Genomic DNA, 16,912 nt, shown 5'->3' on the forward strand with positions numbered 1-16,912 from the left:
ATTGGGAGGCAGAAGACAGGAAATGACTGCCATGGATGTGGTATGATTTTTACCAAAACAGCATGTTGCAGCTCAGGCCTGTGCTGTTCGCAGCTGTTTTCCTCTAATACCAGCCAGGTGGCCGCCTCCTATGTTCCCCTCCCCATCCCTTCGTATGACTTCAGGCTTCGGATTCTAAGCGCCTGGCTGCTTTCCACATTCCACTCCCCTCCAGAACCCAGGCATCCTGGGCTCCAGCTGAAACCATTGCATGTGGTTTTCCCCATCCCTGGCCTCGTGACTCGGTCCCTCTGAAGGGAGCAGCCCTCTTTTTTGGCAATCACCAGGGAGGTGGGGGGAGGAGGAGGGGAGCTAGGTGGTGACATCACAGTCGAAGGTTATAAAAGCTTCCAGCCAAACAGCATTGAAGTTGAAGATACAACCTGACAGCACAGCCTGAGATCTTGGGGATCCCTCAGCTTAACACCCACAGACATCGGCTGGTGGATTCCCGCTGCATCAAGGCCTACCCACTGGTGAGGAGCTGCTATGGGCCAGAGAGGAGGAGGAGGGCAGGCAGGGGCCAGGACTCCTTGGACAGGATTTGCACAGATAGCAGGTGGGGAGGGAGGATTCCAGCGTCCCTATTTTTTTCTCTTGTTTAAAAAAAATGCGGCTGTGCTTACAATATTTCTCCCTACTGTTGTGTTTTCTCACTTCTGTCTCATTTCTGGGTTTTTGCCTGTGTCACTGACAGATACATGTTTTTGTTGAGTTGAGGTCTCACTCTGTCACCCAGGCTGGAGTGCTGTGGGGTGATCATGGTTCACTGCAGCCTTGAACTCCTGGGCTCAAGTGATCCTCCTGAGTAGCTGGGACCACGGGCATGTGGACTATATTTTTAATATTTTAAAATTTCTTAATATTTAATTTTTAAATACTTTTTTTGTAGAGATGGGGTCTGTGTTGCCCCAGCTGTTTTGGAATCCTGGCCTCAAGCAATCCTCTTGCCTTGACCTCCCCAAAGTGTTGGGATTATAGGCATTAGCCTAGGGGCCCAGCTTTGTTACTTGTTTGGCTTAGATCTTTTCTCTGGGTGGCAGCTAGTAAATATCCTACCGTTCTTCCCTGGGCTAAGTAAATCATTTCCTCCTCTCCCCCAGCACTTTATTAACTGTTTCTAATACTTAACACATGCTGATCATGCATCTGTCTCATGTGTCAGACCATGTTTTCTTTTTTGTCTGAAACCAAGCACATAGCCTGGACTCAGAAGTTGGTTGATAAATAAGTGTGTCTGCCTCATTCCAACCTCTTTCCTCTTCTGGTCCCCAGTTGCATTTTCCTGTCTCCAGAGATTGTGTCCAGACAGAGGACATGGCAGGCTTTCGGGTTGAACAGGCTTTATCTATCCAACCCTTCCCTTCCAGTCTCCATGCTGGGCTCTCCCTGCCTTCTGTGGCTCCTGGCCGTGATCTTCTTGGTTCCCAGAGCTCAGCCCTTGGCCCCTCAAGACTTTGTAGAAGAGGAAGAAGATGAGACTGAGACGGCGTGGCCGCCTTTTCCGGCTGTCCCCTGCGACTATGACCACTGCCGACACCTGCAGGTGCCCTGCAAGGAGCTACAGAGGGCCGGGCCGGCGGCCTGCCTGTGCCCAGGACTCTCCAGCCCTGCCCAGCCGCCCGACCCGCCGCGCATGGGAGAAGTGAGCATTGTGGCCGAAGAGGGCCGCGCAGTGGTCCACTGGTGTGCCCCCTTCTCCCCCGTCCTCCACTACTGGCTGCTGCTTTGGGACCGCAGCGAGGCTGCGCAGAAGGGCCCCCCGCTGAACGCTACGGTCCGCAGAGCCGAACTGAAGGGGCTGAAGCCAGGGGGCGTTTATGTCGTTTGTGTGGTGGCCGTTAACGAGGCTGGGGCAAGCCGCCTGCCTGAGGCTGGAAGAGAGGGCCTCGAGGGGGCTGACATCCCTGCCTTCGGGCCTTGCAGCCGCTTTACGGTGCCGCCCAACCCCCGCACTCTGGTCCACGCCGCCGTCGGGGTGGGCACGGCCCTGGCCCTGCTGAGCTGTGCCGCCCTGGTGTGGCACTTCTGCCTACGCGATCGCTGGGGCTGCCCGCGCCGAGCCGTCGCCCGAGCCGCAGGGGCGCTCTGAAAGGGGCCTGGGGGCATCTTGGGCACAGCTAGCCCCACCTGGGGCGCTCAGCCCGGCGCCTGGAAAGAGGGGAACCCGCTGCCTCCAGGGAGGGCTGGACGGCGAGATGGGAGCCAGCCCCAGGCTCTAGAGCCACAGCAGAGTCATGGTTCTCTGGGCTGAGTGCTTGTTTAGGTCTGGGACTTGGCGCTTTGTTTCCTGGCTGAGGTCTGGGAAAGAATAGAAAGGGGCCCCCAATTATTTTTTTAAACGGTCAGCTAGTAAATAATGTAACCTTTGGGTTTAAGAGGATAAAATGGAGAATATTATTATGTGGGTATTTATGTGACCTTTGTAACCATTTAAAAAGGAAAAACCACCCGACATAGTAATGCGAACCTATAGTAGCAGCTACTCCGGAAGCTGAAATGGGAGGATCTCTTGAGCCCAGGAGTTTGAGTCCAGTCCAGCCAGGGCAACGCAGCCAGACGCCCTTGTGTTTTGTTTTGTTGTTTTTTGAGAAGGAGTCTCCCTCTGTCACACAGGCTGGAGTGCAATGACGCGATATATATCGGCTCACTGCAACCTTCACCTCCTGTGTTCAAGTGATTCTCCCGCCTCAGCATCCTAAGTAGTTGGGGTTACAGGTGCCCACGACCATGCCCGGCTAACTATTGTATTTTTTTTTAGTAGAGATGGGTTTTCACCATGTTGCTCAGCCTGGTCTCAAACTCCTGACCTCAGGTACACCACCCACCTTGGCCTCCCAAAGTGCTGGGATTACAGGCGTGAGCCACGGTGCCCACGCAGACACCCTTCTTTAAAGATGTAAAATCGTTCTTAGTCCGTGGGCCTTACAAATCAGGTCACTGGCCCATTGCTTGTAGTTAGTTGATCCATATCATGCACCCTCAAAACAGCTCTGTCAATGAGTGTCTTCAGTGGGATTTTAAGAATAAATTTATATTCTTGCTAGGTAGAACAAAACAAAAACTACAGTAATACCAAGGAATTTCTCATCCCTTTTTTCCCTCCATTTGTATTTATTGCATATCCACTGTAAAAACATTAAAGGACCTTTAAAAGGAAGTAATGTTTATTGTTTACGATTCTTTTCAAATCACTGTCCACACATCCACTTTTCTTCTTTTTTTTTTTTTTTTTTTTTTGAGACGGAGTCTCGCTCTGTCGCCCAGGCTAGAGTGCTGTGGCCGGATCTCAGCTCACTGCAAGCTCCGCCTCCCGGGTTCACGCCATTCTCCTGCCTCAGCCTCCGAGTAGCTGGGACTACAGGCGCCCGCCACCTCGCCCGGCTAATTTTTTATATTTTTTAGTAGAGACGGGGTTTCACCGTGTTAACCAGGATGGTCTCGATCTCCTGACCTCGTGATCCGCCCGTCTCGGCCTCCCAAAGTGCTGGGATTACAGGCTTGAGCCACCACGCCCGGCCACATCCACTTTTCAGAGTAGTATACATACTTCTGTCACCCAGGCTGGAGTGCAGTGGCACGACCTCGGCTCACTGCAAATTCCGCTGCCCAGGTTCAACCGATTCTCCTGCCTTAGCCTCCCAAGTAGCTAGGACTACAGGCGCGCATCACCACGCCCAGCTAATTTTTGTATTTTTTTTTTTAGTAGAGTCGGGGTTTCACCATGTTGGCCAGGATGGTCTCGATCTCTTGACCTTGTGATCTGCCCGCCTCGGCCTCCCAAAATGTTGGAATTACAGGCCTGAGCCACCGTGCCTGGCCTTGAATTTTTTTTTAATTAAGTGAATGTAGAAAAGTCTGTATTGTGTTACTACACAGTATAATCCTCACCTGTGTGGCTATTTTTTTTTTTTTTTTTTTTTTTTTTGAGACGGAGTCTCGCTCTGTCGCCCAGGCTGGAGTGCAGTGGCCGGATCTCAGCTCACTGCAAGCTCCGCCCCCCGGGTTCCCGCCATTCTCCTGCCTCAGCCTCCAGAGTAGCTGGGATTACAGGCGCCGCCACCTCGCCCGGCTAGTTTTTGTATTTTTAATAGAGACGGGGTTTCACCGTGTTAGCCAGGATGGTCTCGATCTCCTGACCTCGTGATCCGCCCGTCTCGGCCTCCCAAAGTGCTGGGATTACAGGCTTGAGCCACCGCGCCCGGCCCCGTGTGGCTATTATTATTATTTTATTTATTTATTTATTTTTTGAGACGGAGTCTCGCTCTGTCACCCAGGCTGGAGTGCAGTGGCTGATCTCAGCTCACTGCAAGCTACGCCTCCCGGGTTTATGCCATTCTCCTGCCTCAGCCTCCCGAGTAGCTGGAACTACAGGCACCCGCCACCACGCCCAGCTAGTTTTTTGTATTTTTTTAGTAGAGACGGGGTTTCACCGTGTTAGCCAGGATGGTCTCGGTCTCCTGACCTCGTGATCTGCCCGTCTCGGCCTCCCAAAGTGCTGGGATTACAGGCTTGAGCCACTGCACCCAGCCTGTGTGGATATTATACCTTTTTTTTTTTTTTTTTTTTTTTTTTGAGACGGAGTCTCGCTCTGTCGCCCAGGCTGGAGTGCAGTGGCCGGATCTCAGCTCACTGCAAGCTCCGCCTCCCGGGTTTACGCCATTCTCTCGCCTCAGCCTCCCGAGTAGCTGGGACTACAGGCGCCCGCCATCTCGCCCGGCTAATTTTTTGTATTTTTTTAGTAGAGACGGGGTTTCACCGTGTTAGCCAGGATGGTCTCGATCTCCCGACCTCGTGATCCGCCCGTCTCGGCCTCCCAAAGTGCTGGGATTACAGGCTTCAGCCACCGCGCCCGGCCGTATACCTTTTTAAATTATATATATATGTATATATTTTATAGAGACGTGGGGGGAGGTCTCACTATTTTGCCCAGGCTGGACTTGAACTCCTGGGCTCAAATGATTCACCCCCCTTCGCCTCCCAAAGTGCTGGGATTACAGGCCATTATAATTTTTTTCTAATTATAAAAGTAACACATGGGCCGGGCGCGGTGGCTCAAGCCTGTAATCCCAGCACTTTGGGAGGCCGAGACGGGTGGATCACTAGGTCAGGAGATCGAGACCATCCTGGCTAACACGGTGAAACCTCGTCTCTACTAAAAATACAAAAACTAGCCGGGCGAGGTGGCGGGCGCCTATAGTCCCAGCTACTTGGGAGGCTGAGGCAGGAGAATGGCGTAAATCCGGGAGGCGGAGCTTGCAGTGAGCTGAGATCTGGCCACTGCACTCCAGCCTGGGCGACAGAGCAAGACTCCGCCTCAAAAAAAAAAAAAAAAAAAAGTAACACATGGGATGGGTGCGGTGGCTCACGCCTGTAATCCCAGCACTTTGGGAGGCTGAGGTGGGCGGATCACGAGGTGAGGAGATGGAGACCATCCTGGCTAACATGGCGAAACCCTGTCTCTACTACAAATACAAAAAAATCAGCCGGGCTTGGTGGCGCGTGCCTGTAATCCCAGCTACTCCGGAGGCTGAGGCAGGAGAATCGTTTGAACCTGGGAGGCGGACGTTGCAGTGAGCCAAGATCACGCCACTGCACTCCAACCTGGGTGGCGTAGCGAGACTCCATCTCAAAAAAAAAAAAAGTAACACATAAGGCAGGCACAGTGGCACACATCTGTAATCCCAGTAATTTGGGAAGCCGAGGAGGAAGCTGAGGAGGGCAGATCACCTGATGTCAGGAGTTCAAGACCAGCCTGGCAAACAAGGTGAAACCCCGCCTTTACTAAAAACACAAAAATTAGCTGGGCATGATAGCACGTACCTGTAATCCCAGCTACTCGGGAGGCTGAGGCAGGAGAATCACTTAAACCAGGGAGGCAGAGGTTACAATGAGCGAAGATCACGCCACAGCACTCCAGCCTGGAAGACAGAGCAAGACTCCGTCTCAAAAAAAGGAAATAAATAAATAAAAATTAAAAAATATAAAAGTAACAAATACAAATTTCAATTAATACTGAATAACATGGCCCAGTGCAGCGGCTTATGCCTGTACCCAACACTTTGGGAGGTTAAGATAAGAGGATGGCTTGAGACCAGGGGTTCAAAACTAGCTTGGGCTAAATATTGAAACCTTAACTCTACAAAAAATTTAAAAATCAGGACGGGTGCAGTGGCTCATGCCTGTAATCTCAGCACTTTGGGAGGATGAGGTGGGTGGATCACCTGAGGTCGGGAGCTCAAGACAAGCCTGACCAACATGGAGAAACCCCGTCTCTACTAAAAATACAAAATTAGCAGGCCGGGCGCGGTGGCTCAAGCCTGTAATCCAAGCACTTTGGGAGGCCGAGATGGGCGGATCACGAGGTCAGGAGATCGAGACCATCCTGGCTAACCCGGTGAAACTCCGTCTCTACTGAAAAAAAAAAAATACAAGAAAACTAGCCAGGCGAGGTGGCGGGGGCCTGTAGTCCCAGCTACTCAGGAGGCTAAGGCAGGAGAATGGTGTAAACCTGGAAGGCAGAGCTTGCAGTGAGCTGAGATCCGGCCACTGCACTCCAGCCTGGGTGACAGAGCAAGACTCCGTCTCAAACAAACAAACAAACAAACAAACAAAATTAGCTGGGCGTGGTGGTGCATGCCTATAATCCCAGCTACTCGGGAGGCTGAGTATGAATCGCTTGAACCCGGAAGGCGGAAGTTTCAGTGAGCCTAGATCACACTATTGCACTCCAGCCTGGCCAACAAGTGTGAAACTGTGTCTCAAAAAAAAAAAAAAAAAAAAAAAAGGCCAGGCACAGTGGCTCGTGCCTGTAACCCAGCACTTTGGGAGGCTGAAGTGGCTGGATCACCTGAGGTCAGGAGTTTGAGACCAGCCTGACCAACAAGATGAAACCCTATCTCTACTAAAATATAAAAATTAGCCGGGCATGGTGGCAGGTACCTATAGTCTCAGCTACTTGAGAGGCTGAGACTAATTGCTTGAACCCAGAAGGCGGAGGTTGCAATGAGCCAACACCATGCCACTGCACTCCAGCCTGGGATACGGAGTGAGACTCCATCTCAAAAAAAAAAAAAAAAATTATTCATTATCAAACCTCTAGAATAAATTTAGAATACTATGTTATCCTGGCTGGGCTTGGTGGCTTACACCTGTGATCCCAGGACTTTGGGAGGCCAAAGTGGGCAGATCACTTGAGGTCAGGTGTTCGAGACCAGCCTGGCCAACATGGTGAAACCTCATTTCCTTTTTTTTTTTTTTTGAGACGGAGTCTCGCTGTGTCGCCCAGGCTGGAGTGCAGTGGCGCAATCTCGGCTCACTGCAAGCTTTGCCTCCCGGGTTCACGCCATTCTTCGGCCTCAGCCTCTGAGTAGCTGGGATTACAGGCGCCCGCCACCACGCCTGGCTAGTTTTTTGTATTTTTAGTAGAGATGGGGTTTCACCATGTTAGCCAGGATGGTCTTGATCTCCTGACCTCGTGATCCACCCACCTCGGCCTCCCAAAGTGCTGGGATTACAGGCTTCAGCCACCGCGCCCGGCCATCATTTCTACTAAAAATACAAAAAATACCTGGGCGTGGTGGTGGGCACCTGTAATCCCAGCTACTCAGGAGGCTGAAGCAGAAGAATCGCTTGAACCCGGGAGGCAGAGGTTGCAGTGAGCACTGCAGCTTCGGCAATGAGTGAGACTCCGTCTTTAAAAACAAAAAAAAGAATACATATGTTATCCAGAATACACTTGTTATATAACACTGTAGTGAATAACCTGTGCCTTTTATTTTTAGTTTTTCTTTTTTTCTCTTTTGTCCCTGTGCCTTTCACTTGATTCCTGTATTTCCTCAGCGTTCATTAATTACTTAATTTATTATTATTTTTTTTGAGACGGACTCTCGCTCTGTCGCCCAGGCTGGAGTGCAATGGCACCATCTCCGCTCACTGCAAGCTCTGCCTCCTGGGTTCATGCCATTCTCCTGCCTCAGCCTCTCGAGTAGCTGGGACTACAGACTCCCGCCACCAGGCCCGGCTAATTTTTTGTATTTTCAGTAGAGATGAGGTTTCACCGTGTTAGCCAGGATGGTCTCGATCTCCTGACTTCGTGATCCGCCCGTCTCTGCCTCCCAACGTGCTGGGATTAGAGGTGTGAGCCACAGCACCCAGACATTTATTTATTTATTTATTTTGAGACAGAGTCTTGCTCTGTTGCCCAGGTTGGAGTGCAATGGCACAATCTTGGCTCACTGCAAGCTCCACCTCCTGGGTTCACGCCATTCTCCTGCCTCAGCCTCCCGAGTAGTTGGGACTGCAGGCACCCGCCACCACGCCCGGCTAATTTTTTGTATTTTTAGTAGAGATGGGGTTTCACCATGTTAGCCAGGATGGTCTCGATCTCCTGACCTAGTGATCTGCCTGCCTCAGCCTCCCAAAGTGCTGGGATTATAGGCATGAGCCACTGTGCCTGGCCTTCCTTAGTGTTCATTTATTTACAAATAATGAGAGGTCATACTATATCATTATTATTACTATTTATTTATTTCATTTTTTGAGATGGAGACTCTTGTCTCAAAAAATAAATTAAATAAATAAAATAAAAAAATAAAGCCTGGGCTTGTCACTCTACCGTGCAGAGGCAACATAGCATAGTGGTTTAGAGAACACACACTGCCTTGGGTTGAATCCTAGCTTTGTTATTTACTTTGCGACTTTAGGTAAATTATCTCATCTTGGCTGGGCATCGTGGCTCACGCCTGTAATTCCAGCACTTGGGAAGGCCAAGACGGGGTTGGCTTGAGCTCGCAAGTTCGAGACCAGCCTGGGCAACATGGCGGAACCCTACCTCTACTATAATAAAAATGCAAAAGTTAGCCAGGCGTGGTACATGCTACTTGGGAGGCTGAGGTGAAACGATGGCTTGAGCCTAGGAGAAGGAGGTTGCAGTGAACCAAGATTGTGCCACCCCTCTCCAGCCTGGGCAATAAAGCCAGACCTTGTCTCAAAAAGAAAAACCACCTTTTCTTTTATTTTTTGAGATAGCCTGTCACTCTGTCACCAGGCTGGAATGCAATGGCACAATCTCGGTTCACTGCAACCTTGCCTCCCGGGTTCAAGTGGTTCTCCTACCTCAGCCTCCCAAGTAGCTGGGACTACAGGTGTGTGCCACCACGCCTGGCTAATTTTTTGTATTTTTAGTAGAGATGGGGTTTCACCATGTTAGCCAGGATGGTCTTGAACTCCTGACCTTGTTATCTGCCCGCCTCAGCCTCCCAAGGTGCTGGGATTACAGGCGTGAGCCACCGCGCCCAGCCAAACAAAACCATCTTTCTGACTCTGTATTTTTTTTTTTTTTTCTTGAGACAGAGTTTCACTCTTGTTGCTCAGGCTGGAGTGTAATGGCACGATCTCGGGTCACTGCAACCTCCGCCTCCTCGGTTCAAGCAATTCTTCTGCCTCAGCCTCCTGAGTAGCTGGGATTACAGGCACCTGCAACTATGCCCAGCTAATTTTTAAATTTTTTTAAGCAGAGATGGGGTTTCACCATGTTGGTCAGGCTGGACTCGAATCCCTGACTTCAGGTAATCCACCCGCCCTGGCCTCCCAAAGTGCTAGGATTACAGACATGAGCCACCATGCCTGACCTAGAGTCTGTTTTTTTTGTGACTAAAAATAGTTTCTACATCATAGGGATTGTTGTGATGATTAAATATGGATTAATCATACAAAAGTCTCTAGCAGGCCGGGCGCAGTGGCTCACGCCTGTAATCCCAGCACTTTGGAAGGCTGAGGCAGGTGGATCACCTGAGGTGAGGAGTTTGAGATTAGCCTGGCCAACATGATGAAACCCCTCTCTACTAAAAAATACAAAAATTAGCCAGGCATGGTGGTGGGTGCTTATAATTCCAGCTACTCGGGAGGCTGAGGCAGGAGAATCGCTTGAACTCGGGGTGGGCTGAGGTTGCAGTGAGCTGAGATTGTGCCCCTGCACTCCAGCCTGGGCTACAGAGTGAGACTTTGTCTCAAAAAAAAAAAAAAAAAAAAAGAGAGAGAAAAGAAAAGAAAAATTAGCCAGGTGTGGTGGCATGTGCCTGTAGTCCCAGCTGAGGTGGGAGGCTGAGATGGGAGGATGGCTTGAGCCTAGGAGGCTGAGGTTGCAGTGAGCCAAGATTGCACCACTGCACTCCAGCCTGGGCGACAGAGCCGGATCCTGTCTCAAAAACAAAAACAGCTGGGCGTGGTGGTTCATGCCCATAATCCCAGCACTTTGGGAGGCAGAGGTGGGCGGATCATACAGCCTGACTAATATGGAGAAACCCCATCTCTACTAAAAATACAAAAATAGTTAGCCTCTTTGGCTCACGCCTGTAATCCCAGCACTTTGGGAGGCCGAGGCAGGTGGATCACTTGAGGTCAGGAGTTCAAGACCAGCCTGACCAACATGGTGAAACCCCGTCTCTACTGAAAATACAAAAATTAGCTGGGCATGGTAGCAGGCACCTGAAATCCCAGCTACTCAGGAGGCTGTGGCAGGAGAATCGCATGCACCCAGAAGGCGGAGGTTGCAGTGAGCCGAGATCGCACCACTGCACTCTAGCCTGGACGACAGAGCGAGAGTCCCTCTCAAAAAAAAAAAAAAAAAAAAAAAAAATTAGCTGGGCGTGGTGGTAGGCGCCTGTTATTTCAGGTAGGTATCCGGGAGGCTGAGACAGGAGAACTGCTTGAATCCGGGAGGCGGAGGCTGCAGTGAGCCGAGATCGCGCCATTGCGCTACGGCACTCCAGCCTGAGCAACAAGAGTGAAACTCCATCTCAAAAAAAAAAAAAGAGTAAGTTGTCCTAGATGGTGGAAGTGTCACGGAGTTTTAAGCAGGGAGGTGAAGACAGGATTAGATCATTGTGTTTCGCAAAGATCCCTTTGGCAGTCAGGCAGAGGATGGCTCAATTCCCCAGAGAGAATGAGCGGACCAAAGAGCAAGTACATTTCTTCGGCTCCTTGCCAAAGAACTTCCCAAAGCGTTGCGCTAAGGGACCATATTCCTTCTAATTTCTTTTTTTTTTTTTTTTTTTTTTTTTTTTTGAGACGGAGTCTCGCTCTGTCACCCGGGCTGGAGTGCAGTGGCCGGATCTCAGCTCACTGCAAGCTCCGCCTCCCGGGTTCACACCATTCTCCTGCCTCAGCCTCCCGAGTAGCTGGGACTACAGGCGCCTGCCACCTTGCCCGGCTAGTTTTTTGTATTTTTAGTAGAGACGGGGTTTCACAGTGTTAGTCAGGATGGTCTCGATCTCCTGACCTCGTGATCCGCCCGTCTCGGCCTCCCAAAGTGCTGGGATTACAGGCTTGAGCCACCGCGCCCGGCCATTCCTTCTAATTTCTAAGGAGGGTGAGGCAGGATGAAGTTCCGGGAACTGGCTTCATTCCGCCCACGGGTTTCAGAGCCGCACCAGCTTTCTTCCCCACAGCAGCCAGGAGCCTTGGCTTGGTGGGTTGCCTCCCTGTTCCCGCCCACATAAAGTCCTGGCAGCAGGGCCAGAAGTTTTCTGGTTCTCAGCGGCACCCGTCGACGTCCGCCCCCACGTGACCCAAACAGATCCGGTACTTCCGCTTCCCCTCGGCTTTCTTCTCGTCGGTGTCCCTGGCTGCTATAGAGCCGGGTGAGAGCGAGCGCCCGTCCGCGGGCGTCGAGGGCGGGTTGCCTCGCGCTGACCCTTCCCGCCCCCCTTCTCGTCACATACCAGGTCCCCGCGGAAGCGGCGGTATCGGCGCCATGGCGGAGCTGACGGCTCTTGAGAGTCTCATCGAGATGGGCTTCCCCAGGGGACGCGCGTAAGAGAGTTCCCCAACCGCGGCCTGCGAGGGTGGGGGGCCGCGGACCTGTCCCGGCCTTTTTCGTCAGCCTGACGGTCACCATGGCTCGTGGGCGCTATTCATGGTGTTTCTGCCCCCAGGGAGAAGGCTCTGGCCCTCACAGGGAACCAGGGCATCGAGGCTGCGATGGACTGGTGAGCGCTCGTCCTGGGTGGCGGAGAACTGGGGACTAGCGGAAGGGGCAGCCTCAGAGCTAACCTCCCCGCCGACTTTCCCTGCCAGGCTGATGGAGCACGAAGACGACCCCGATGTGGACGAGCCTCTAGAGACCCCCCTTGGACATATCCTGGGACGGGAGCCCACTTCCTCAGAGCAAGGCGGCCTTGAAGGTCCTGACTGAGGGACACCGTGTGATTATTCAGGAGGGTCCGAGGAGAATCTGAAGGGATAATTATACCGATTGTTTGTTTGTAGGATCTGGTTCTGCTGCCGGAGAAGGCAAACCCGTTTTGAGTGAAGAGGAAAGACAGGAACAGACTAAGAGGTACAGTAAGAACAGTCTCACATCTCTGAGGGTCGTCTTCCACCTCGCCCCGGTACACATCTGATCAAAGAACCTTGACCTTTCCACATTTCCTCTTTCTTGGCATTTTCTTTTCCTTTTCTTTAATCTACTTTGGGATATATGTCGCCTAATTTTGTTTATGGTAAACTTTGCGCCTTCTCACTCTGTCCATTTCTCTTGAGCTGTTTTCTCTTGGCAACACAGGATGTTGGAGCTGGTGGCCCAGAAGCAGCGGGAGCGTGAAGAGAGAGAGGAACGGGAGGCATTGGAACGCGAACGGCAGCGCAGGAGACAAGGGCAAGAGTTGTCAGCAGCACGACAGCGGCTACAGGAAGATGAGATGCGCCGGGCTGCAGAGGAGAGGCGGAGGGAAAAGGCCGAGGAGTTAGCAGCCAGGTCTAGGCAATGGAGATGATGGATAGCAGATGAGAAAGAAATCAAGATTTGCTTTGTTGATGTCTGACCTAATTTCCTCTTGTCTACATTCCAGACAAAGAGTTAGAGAAAAGATCGAGAGGGACAAAGCAGAGAGAGCCAAGAAGGTAGGTGATTGAGAAGACGCCACGGGTAATGGAGTGGGCAGGTTAGTAAATCTTTTCCAGCTTCAGAGGGAAATCTTGGGCTTACATGATGTGTTTCACCTGAGGGTGGGTGAGTACCTGATTGAGTGTTTTGCTTTGCCCTTTAGTATGGTAGCAGTGTGGGCTCTCAGCCACCCCCACCAGCACCAGAGCCAGGTCCTGTTCCCTCTTCTCCCAGCCAGGAGCCTCCCAGCAAGCGGGAGTATGACCAGTGTCGCATACAGGTGCTGATCTGATTCCTATCTTCCTCCTGGGACCCCTTTTGTTGCCTGCTAAGGTGCCCATTTCAGAGCTGTTTTCAGTTCATGTGCCCTTTGCCAAATCTTTCCCTTCTTTGTAAATGACTTTTGAAATCCTATCTACTCTTGGGAAAGGTATCAAATTTCACCTGCCCCAGTCATATTTAAACACATACCTCCCTCTTACTCAGCAGTTACCCTTTTACTTGTTCATGTTTTTATTTGATTTATTACGCAGCTATCTGGTGATGTGGTATTTATCCACATTCTTTTGTATAATCTTATCCTTGTCTTTCTTAGGTTGTGAGGGAGCTGGGAGTCTATCATTCACACTTAGTAAAGCAGAGCCTGAGTGGCTGTTCATTTGGTGCTTTAAATAGTAGTTGTGCTGCTTCAATCTAAGAAGGAGGGGCTAGCTTTAGTTCTTTGCCTTACTTGGGCACCTCATTGAGTTTTGATGCCCACAATACTGAGTATCTCCCCTGCCCTTTAGGTCAGGCTGCCAGATGGGACCTCACTGACCCAGACGTTCCGGGCCCGGGAACAGCTGGCAGCCGTGAGGCTCTATGTGGAGCTCCACCGTGGGGAGGAACCAGGAGGAGGCCAGGACCCTGTGCAATTGCTCAGTGGCTTCCCCAGACGGGCCTTCTCAGAAGCTGACATGGAGCGGCCTCTGCAGGAGCTGGGTATGGCTGCAAGACTAGAAACTAGGACATGGGGGAGTAGGGAGGCATGCTTGGGAAAAGGAGGGATGCAAAGAGAAGGGGTTTTGTGAACATGGTGCAAGGCCAGGAATTTTGGGAGCAAAAACCAAGTATCCTTGTGGTTCAAGCCTGTTTTCTTCCATCTTCAGGACTCGTGCCTTCTGCTGTTCTCATTGTGGCCAAGAAATGTCCCAGCTGAGGGCCTTTGTCCCATCGTCCTTCTGTGACCCCTTCATCTTTGATAAAGCACTGACATCTCCTTCCTAATAAATAGACCCTGAGTTCTGTACATGCCTGACTCCTTCCTGAATGGCTGGGAGGGAAAAAACCAAGGCAGAGGAAGAGGCTAAAAGGGAATGCATTTGTAGCAGACCTTCTTCCTCATCTTTAGTTTCCGACAAAGAAACTTGTTTCTAATCTCTGGGTCTGATTAACTGCTGGGGAAGTTGAGGAGAGGTGCTAAAAGGGGTGGAGAGTACATTGGATGGCACCTTTTACTCCTATGGTAAGACGGAACATAAAAGCCCAACTGCTGCTTTTTCATTTATTTATTTATTGAGAACACAAGAGTGCCTTTTTTTTTTTTTTTTTTTTTTTTTTGGACAGTCTTGCTCTGTCGGCCAGGCTGGAATCAGTGGTGCAATCTTGGCTCACTGCAAGCTCCGTCTCCCAGGTTCATGCCATTCTCCTGCCTTAGCCTCCCGAGTAGCTGGAACTACAGGTGCCCACCACCAAACCCAGCTAATTTTTTGTATTTTTAGTAGAGACAGGGTTTCACCGTGTTAGCCAGAATGGTCTCAATCTCCTGACTTTGTGATCTGCCCACCTCAGCCTCCCAAAGTGCTGGGATTACAGGCTTGAGCCACCGTGCCCGGCCAGCAACATCCTTCTTATACTTTTCCTTCAGCTTTGCTACCTTAGTGATGTCATTTATTTCACATCTCACCCAGAAAACCTAGCTTTTTTTTTTTTTTGAGATGGAGTCTCACTCCATCGTCCAGGCTGCAGTGCAGTGGCCGGATCTCAGCTCACTGCAGGCTCTGTCTCCCGGGTTCACGCCATTCTCCTGCCTCAGCCTCCCAAGTAGCTGGGACTACAGGTGCCTGCCACCTCGCCTGGATAGTTTTTTGTATTTTTTAGTAGAGACGGGGTTTCACCGTGTTAGCCAGGATGGTCTCGATCTCCTGACCTCATGATCCACCTGTCTCGGCCTCCCAGAATGCTGGGATTACAGGCTTGAGCCACCCCGCCCGGCCAAAACCTAGCTTCTTAATAGAATAGGGATAATAGTGCCTGTTTCTTGGGATTGTCGTGAGGGTTACATAATGCTGGTATAAGATGCTTTAGCATAGTACCTAGTACCTAATAAATCCCCAGTAAGCATTAGCTACTAAAAGGATAATTTTACTTACTTATTTGAGGTGGAGTCTCATTCTAGCTCCCAGGATGTAGTGCAGTGATGTGATCTCGGCTCACTGTAACCAACGTATGCCGGATTCAAGCGATTCTGCCTCAGCCTTTTTTTTTTTTTTTTTTTTTTTTGAGACGGAGTCTCGCTCTGTCGTCCAGGCTGGAGTGCAGTGGCCGGATCTCAGCTCACTGCAAGCTCCGCCTCCCGGGTTTACGCCATTCTCCTGCCTCAGCCTCCCGAGTAGCTGGGACTACAGGCGCCCGCCACCTCGCCCAGCTAGTTTTTGTATTTTTAGTAGAGACAGGGTTTCACCGTGTTAGCCAGGATGGTCTCGATCTCCTGACCTCGTGATCCGCCCGTCTCGGCCTCCCAAAGTGCTGGGATTACAGGCTTGAGCCACCGCGCCCGGCCTACTCAGCCTCTTTAGTAGCTGGGTTTGCAGGTGTGTGCCACCACACCTGGCTAATTTTTTGTATTTTTAGTAGAGATGGGGTTTCACCATGTTGGCCAGGCTGGTCTCAAACTTGTGACCTCAAGATCCGCCTGTCTCGGCCTCCCAAAATGCTGGGCTAAAAGGGTAATTATTTTCTTTTTTGAGACAACGTCTTGCTCTGTCACCCAGGCTGGAGTGCAGTGGCACAATCTCGGCCCACAGTAACTTCTGCCTCCTGAGTTCAAGCGATTCTGCTGCCTCAGCCTCCCGAGTAGACTACAGGCATGCGCCACCATACCCGGCTAATTTTTGTATTTTTAGTAGATACAGGGTCTCACATGTTGGCGCTTCTCTCTGCTTTTTATTTTTTTTATTTTTTTCCTGAGACGGAGTCTCGCTCTGTCGCCCAGGCTGGAGTGCAGTGGCCAGATCTCAGCTCACTGCAAGCTCCGCCTCCCAGGTTCACGCCATTCTCCTGCCTCAGCCTCCCGAGTAGCTGGGACTACAGGCGCCCGCCACCTCGCCCGGCTAGTTTTTTGTATTTTTTTAGTAGAGAAGGGGTTTCACTGTGTTAGCCAGGATGGTCTCGATCTCCTGACCTCGTGATCCGCCCGTCTCGGCCTCCCAAAGTGCTGGGATTACAGGCGTGAGCCACCGCGCCCGGCCCTCTCTGCTTTTTAAAACCAACCAAGAAGCACTGATGAGCTTCTCTATGATAGCCCCTCCAGCTGCTGATCACCCCACCCTGGTGTCCTGTCAAACTGTTCCTGACTCCTTCTCTCCTTCCTGGGCTAGAGGAGAGGACACAGTTACTCTGTAAAGATCTGAAGGCCGGGCGCGGTGGCTCAAGCCTGTAATCCCAGCACTTTGGGAGGCTGAGACGGGCGGATCACGAGGTTAGGAGATTGAGACCATCCTGGCTAACACGGTGAAACCCCGTCTGTACTAAAAATACAAAAAAAAAAAAACTAGCCGGGCGAGGTGGCGGGCGCCTGTAGTCTCAGCTACTCCAGAGGATGAGGCAGGAGAATGGCGTAAACCCGGGAGGCAGAGCTTGCAGTGAGCTGAGATCCGGCCACGGCACTCCAGCCCGGGCGACAGAGCAAGACTCCGTCTCAAAAAAAAAAAAAAAAAAGATCTGAAA

General features: G+C 51.2%; 2 protein-coding genes across 3 annotated transcripts; both read left to right on the plus strand.

Annotated features, from left to right (window-relative positions):
- Nucleotides 1-198: 198 nt before the first annotated feature.
- On the plus strand, nucleotides 199-3,199 carry LRRN4CL (LRRN4 C-terminal like). Its single transcript, XM_033206712.1, has 2 exons — nucleotides 199-515; nucleotides 1,410-3,199. The coding sequence occupies exon 2, from the start codon at nucleotides 1,415-1,417 to the stop codon at nucleotides 2,129-2,131; it is 717 nt and encodes a 238-aa protein (XP_033062603.1). The 5' UTR covers nucleotides 199-515; nucleotides 1,410-1,414; the 3' UTR covers nucleotides 2,132-3,199.
- Nucleotides 3,200-11,607: 8,408 nt separating this feature from the next.
- Nucleotides 11,608-14,213, plus strand: UBXN1 (UBX domain protein 1). Of its 2 annotated transcripts, XM_033206710.1 has the most exons (9): nucleotides 11,608-11,853; nucleotides 11,976-12,029; nucleotides 12,118-12,224; nucleotides 12,310-12,379; nucleotides 12,605-12,796; nucleotides 12,891-12,942; nucleotides 13,089-13,205; nucleotides 13,714-13,906; nucleotides 14,074-14,213. In XM_033206710.1, the coding sequence occupies exons 1-9, from the start codon at nucleotides 11,795-11,797 to the stop codon at nucleotides 14,121-14,123; spliced, it is 894 nt and encodes a 297-aa protein (XP_033062601.1). In that variant the 5' UTR covers nucleotides 11,608-11,794; the 3' UTR covers nucleotides 14,124-14,213. The 2 variants fall into 2 exon arrangements, with proteins under 2 accessions (XP_033062601.1, XP_033062600.1); XM_033206709.1 differs by having other exon boundaries at nucleotides 13,714-14,213.
- The last annotated feature ends 2,699 nt before the right edge of the window (nucleotides 14,214-16,912 follow it).

The sequence above is a fragment of the Trachypithecus francoisi genome, unplaced genomic scaffold (genome assembly GCF_009764315.1).
Source record: "Trachypithecus francoisi isolate TF-2019V2 unplaced genomic scaffold, Tfra_2.0 Lachesis_group8, whole genome shotgun sequence".
NCBI lineage: Eukaryota > Metazoa > Chordata > Mammalia > Primates > Cercopithecidae > Trachypithecus > Trachypithecus francoisi.